The sequence below is a fragment of the Telopea speciosissima genome, chromosome 5, assembly GCF_018873765.1.
Source record: "Telopea speciosissima isolate NSW1024214 ecotype Mountain lineage chromosome 5, Tspe_v1, whole genome shotgun sequence".
Taxonomy (NCBI): domain Eukaryota; kingdom Viridiplantae; phylum Streptophyta; class Magnoliopsida; order Proteales; family Proteaceae; genus Telopea; species Telopea speciosissima.
The window spans coordinates 68,433,513-68,439,088 of NC_057920.1; the positions used below are offsets into that span (position 1 = coordinate 68,433,513).

The 5,576-nt window shown below is 40.3% G+C and overlaps 1 protein-coding gene across 1 annotated transcript; it reads left to right on the forward strand.

Annotated features, from left to right (window-relative positions):
* Positions 1–2,833: 2,833 nt before the first annotated feature.
* On the forward strand, positions 2,834–5,221 carry LOC122662677 (pentatricopeptide repeat-containing protein At5g50390, chloroplastic-like). Its single transcript, XM_043858379.1, has one exon. The coding sequence runs from the start codon at positions 3,041–3,043 to the stop codon at positions 5,171–5,173; it is 2,133 nt and encodes a 710-aa protein (XP_043714314.1). The 5' UTR covers positions 2,834–3,040; the 3' UTR covers positions 5,174–5,221.
* Positions 5,222–5,576: the final 355 nt, after the last annotated feature.

Here is a 5,576-nt window from a genome sequence, read left to right on the forward strand (position 1 = left end):
GAAAAGGGAGGTCAACGTTCTTCTCCCACTCTATAAGTCCTCATGATCCAGTAGGGCCATTTGACTACTTGGCAACTCTCGAGGATTTTCATGAGATCTCTTATCGCTTCATCGAGTAATCTTGTCTCAGGGAATTTTTCATTTAGTGTGGGGGTAGCTAATTTAGGATGTAATTAATTTTTTTTGACAAAAGGTCTTGTGCATGATCGCGTACTCGACAATCGATGGGGACAAAAGCCCATCAAGAATACCAAAACACCCCCTATTTGGGTCTTGGTGGGGTGCCGTGCATGAATCCTCCTTTTTCTTTAGGGAAAATTTCATGGACACTCCCTGTAAGTTTATAATATATCACGGACACCCCAAACCTCGTCAAAATATCACAGACATCCCTTATTTTATGACTTTATTTTAACTAACTTAGTCCACTCCGTTAGGTCTGTGCAGTTAAGTGGCTGTTAACTATTTTATAATGGCAAAATTACCCTTGCCACAAGGTGAACTTCCCATAATACCCTTAAGGTTAAAACCCCAAATACAAGAGCCATTCTCATCATCGTCTTCAATTCAGCTCAAACCCTGAAGTTTGCAGTGAAGATTGTTTTCTGGCCTTGTCTTCTTCTCGTTAACTCTTACAAAGTCTTCAAATGCTTCCAATGAAGATGAAGCAAAAGAAGATTCAGATAAAGAAAGTCTTCAAATGCTTCCAATGAAGATTAGAAGAAGATTCAAAGAAATCCCTCTTTGCTCACATCCTACAAACCCTAAACCTTCACCTGAACGATGTCGCTGAAACGCCCCACAACTGCTGCTACGCCACCACCACTGAGGTGAAAAGGCGCCGGAATAAGAGTTTGGCTCATTGTGTCGAATTGCGAAAAATCTCCTAAATTTCAATTATTTTGCTCTCGAATTTCAGTTTCCTTGATAAAATCCACTTATTGAATTATCAATACAGGGTTTCGATGATCCATTTTAGGGTTCTTTCTCCCATTTGATTATATCTAATTTGAATACATGATGCAATTAAAGACACCAAATAGCTTGCCTGCTGCCCCCTGACTTGATGGGTGTGATAGGTCTGTGAGCGAGCGACTCCTGTAGTGGCTGTAGTTTAGGAATTGAGAATTTGAAATGATAGTGTCACTCTTGCTACACGATTTACAAATGCTTGGAGTTGTTACTAATTAGGGAATTTAATTTGCTTTCAAAGTTAAGATTTGGGATTTTGCTTCCAAAGCTCCATTCATCATTAATTATAGCAACAACCAATACCATTAAAGAGGATCCAGATTCCCCTCAATAACTCTCAACCCCCTGATCATCAGGATCTTCTTTTTTTTTTTGCTGCTTTGTTAAAGCTTTAGACGAATGGAATTGGATGATGACAGTTGCCTACTTGCCCCACCTTTCCGATGAACACTCTTTTGTCTTTTCTCTGCCCTTTATTTTTCATTTTCTTTTTTGACAAGTGAATGTAAGAAGGATCATCCCTCTCAATCAATTGCAAATTGCAATCGTTAAAAATATGGCTCTTAGACTACAACTTCTATAGTTTTTTAACTCCTAAACACCGCCTGCAATCGCCTTGTCTTTCTCAAACCTTATCGGAATTCAGAAATGGATTGTGTAGACAATAAATAAAGAAAGGGATAAAAGACAAAAAGCGAAAGAATCATAGATTTTATGTTCAGATTCCTTAGGTATTTGATTTTATGTTCAGATTCCTCTGCAAAATACCTATCCATGTCAAATTACTTCTTGCATTGAGAAATTCTCCTAAATTTCAATTATTTTGCTCTCGAATTTCAGTTTCCTTGATGAAATCCACTTATTGAATTATCAATACGGGGTTTGATCCGTTTTAGGGTTTTGGATTAGGGATTTGAAAGGTTTCCGTATCGTTTTGGAGCTTTTGATTTATCTTCTCAATTCAAGGGTTCGCTATTGGCTTCCGTTTAAAATTAATTAATGGCGGCCGCGGCCGAAAACCCTAGAAGTGCAGCCTCCATTGGTCACTTGAAACACTTGCAGAGCAGCAACTCAAAAAATTCCTTCTATTCTGAGATCACAGCTGTTCTCTTCACATCATGACAACGCAAATATCTCTTTGAGTGTGAAGATTTTCTTTGAAATCATCTCTAAAGTCCCTGTTCCTGAACTTGAAGCTGTGTTATCACACACTGGAATTTCTCCATTGCCAGAGCACGTTGAAGAGGTGCTGAAGTTCTGTTATGGGTCTCCTACAGTTGCTATGAAGTTTTTTAGATGGGAAAGAGAAGGAAAAGGAAGAAAACCAGAGTTTTGGGATTTCAGTTCACTAGCTCACTTATGGCAACGAAGAAAGAAAGTTGGAAATGAAAGAGAAGAAAAGAGATGGGCATAGGGATGGGGAGAAGAAGTGACTGACCTGGGTCGCCATGAACAACACTAATGAGTTGCAATGAAACTCTTTTTTCCAAGAACTCATCAACTAATGGGGTTAAAATGGACATGCAACATCAAGGGGAAAAGGTTGATATTTTGACAAGGTTTGAGGTGTTCGTGATATATTGTATACTTACAGGGGGTGTCCGTGAAATTTTCACTTTTCTTTATAGTAAAATCCTTTCCTTTTTTCACAAAAAAACAGAAAAAAAAAAAAAACTGTTAATCATTTGGAGATGCGGGGTATCGATCCCCGTACCTCTCGCATGCTAAGCGAGCGCTCTACCATCTGAGCTACATCCCATACAGATAATGTTTGAATTATTTTTAAAATTGATATCTATAAAATACACGGAGACCGTTATCTGTGCCATCCATGACTCGAACTACCGTGTAGTCATGTACTGCCATTATGATCTCAGAAGGCGGAGCAGCCGATGTTGAAAGTTTGCATTTTAGGAATGCATTGGCATCAAAATGAGAGATAGAAACTGGATCACCCAACATCATCTCAACGGATCTCCCGTTCCCGGATTCCCACTTGGTCATCGCACAACAGGTACGTTCATCGCATACTTCATTCCTTTCTCTGGTGTTCTTTGTATGTTCCAAAATGGAACTCCCATTCTCACGCTTCCAAAATGTATCATTAGATCAGATCCAAAGCTATTTTGGTTTTTCCAGTTTCTTACTAGATCCCAAGGGTTACCGTCCCAGAAATATTTCCCTTTTTCCTGGGTTTGATTTCTCTTATGGCAGGAGAGACAGGTGGAGAATGCCACCCTCTCATGTCAAGTGTTATTCCCTTAAGCAAGGGCTACAACCAAGACCCAAGCTAAAGCCCAAGCCTAATCATATCCCCCAAAATTTAGAAATAGCGGTTGCTTCTGAAGAAACCCAGATTAGGAAACCCACTTCAGGGCTATGCGTTCAGATAGAGAAGCTCGTTTACTATAAAAGGTTTGAAGAGGCACTTGAATTGTTCGAAATTTTGGAGTGCGAGGGCAATTATGATGTGGGGAGCACTACATACGATGCGCTGGTGACTGCATGTATTGGGTTGAGATCTATTAGAGGAGTTAAGAGAGTATCCAGTTACATGATCGAAAGCGGGTTTGAGCCGGATCTGTATTTGCAAAACAGGGTCTTGTTGATGCACGTGAAATGTGGGATGATGATAGATGCACGCTGGTTGTTTGATGCTATGAAAGAGCGAAACTTAGTGTCCTGGAACACAATTATGGGTGGGCTTGTCGATTCAGGAGAATACAGCGAGGCTTTCCAGTTGTTCCTTCTCATGTGGTCGGAGTTTTCGGATGTCAGCTCCCGCATGTTTGCCACGATGATTCGGACTTCCGCTGGACTGGGGCTAGTCTCTGCAGGGAGACAATTGCACTCCTGTGTCTTGAAGATGGGGATAGGGGCTGATATTTTTGTGTCTTGTTCTTTGATTGATATGTATAGTAAGTGTGGGAACATTGAAGCTGCTCAATTTGTCTTTGATGAAATGCCAGAAAAGACGGTGGTTGGATGGAATTCAATTATTGCAGGGTATGCACTTCATGGGTATAGTGAGGAAGCTCTGAGTAAGTATCATGAGATGCAGTGTTCAGGTGTGAAAATGGATCACTTCACTTATTCCATAATTATTCGAATATGCACCCGTTTAGCTTCACTAGAGCAAGCTAAGCAAGTCCATGCTGGCCTTGTTCGTCATGGTTTTGGGTTAGATGTAGTAGCTAACACGACACTGGTCGACTTGTATAGCAAATGGGGTAGGATCGAAGATGCGCGGCATGTTTTCGATAGCATGCCTCGCAAGAATGTCATCTCTTGGAATGCTTTGATTGCTGGATATGCTAACCATGGTCGGGGAGTGGAGGCTGTCGAGATGTTTGAACAAATGCTCTGTGAAGGCATGGTTCCCAATCATGTCACTTTTCTTGCTGTGTTGTCTGCCTGTAGCTATTCAGGCTTGTCAGATAAAGGTTGGGAAATTTTTGAATCAATGAGCGAGGACTACAATGTCAAGCCCCGAGCAATGCACTATGCATGCATGATTGACCTATTGGGACGAGAAGGTCTCTTGGATGAATCTTTCGCATTGATTAGAGATGCGCCCTTTAAGCCTACTGTGAACATGTGGGCTGCCTTGCTGACAGCCTGTAGAGTCCACAAGAATTTAGAACTTGGGAAATTTGTGGCCGAAAAGCTTTATGGGATGGAACCTGAGAAGCTTAGCAACTATATCGTGTTGTTGAACATATATAACAGTTCTGGAAGATTGGAGGAAGCTGCTGCGGTCCTACAGACCTTGAAAAGAAGGGGCTTGAGAATGCTTCCTGCATGTAGTTGGATTGACGTCAAGAAAAAACCTCACATTTTCCTTTCAGGAGATGCATCCCATATTCAAACCAAAGAAATTTACCAAAAAGTAGACAGCTTGATGTTGGAGATAACAAAACATGGTCATATCCCAGTTCAGAAATCTTTGCTTCCTGATGTGGATGAACAGGAAGCACAGATTTCTTCCTACCATAGTGAAAAACTAGCAATTGCTTTTGGACTCATCAATACGTCAAGTTCAACGTCATTACAACTAGTGCAGAGCCATCGGATCTGTGCTGATTGCCATGAGGTGATTAAGTTGATAGCCTTGGTTACTGGACGGGTAATTGTTGTGAGGGACGCAAGTCGCTTTCACCATTTCAAGGATGGAACTTGTTCTTGTGGGGATTACTGGTGACTACACAATTATTCCATTGTAGAAAATTTTTGTATTCCAGTACTATTGCTTTACCTCTTCTTAGTACTAATTAAAGGATGGTTATTTTCTAAATCTAGTATTCTTTAAACAAAATCTTTTCAGATCTTTGGGAGTTGCACCACATTTCTTATTTCCTTTACATTGCATAGTTGCCTGCAGTTATTTGATTTACTCAAAGCTCCTTATCTTTGGTGAGTGTATTTAGCAGAAGTGGATGAACTCATTTCTGATTTGAGAGATATATAGATGGGTAAATTCTATATATTATTGTCAGAAACCCTTTTTATGAAAAATCTTTAACCTACTTGATCCTGCTTTTATTGTCTGTATTGTTATTAAAACATACAACAACAACAAACTCAGCCATATCCCAACTTAATGG

What these genes read in the sequence shown, in the direction of transcription:
- LOC122662677 (XM_043858379.1), top strand. Translation starts at nt 3,041, where the DNA reads ATGGAACTCCCATTCTCACGCTTCCAAAATGTATCATTAGATCAGATC.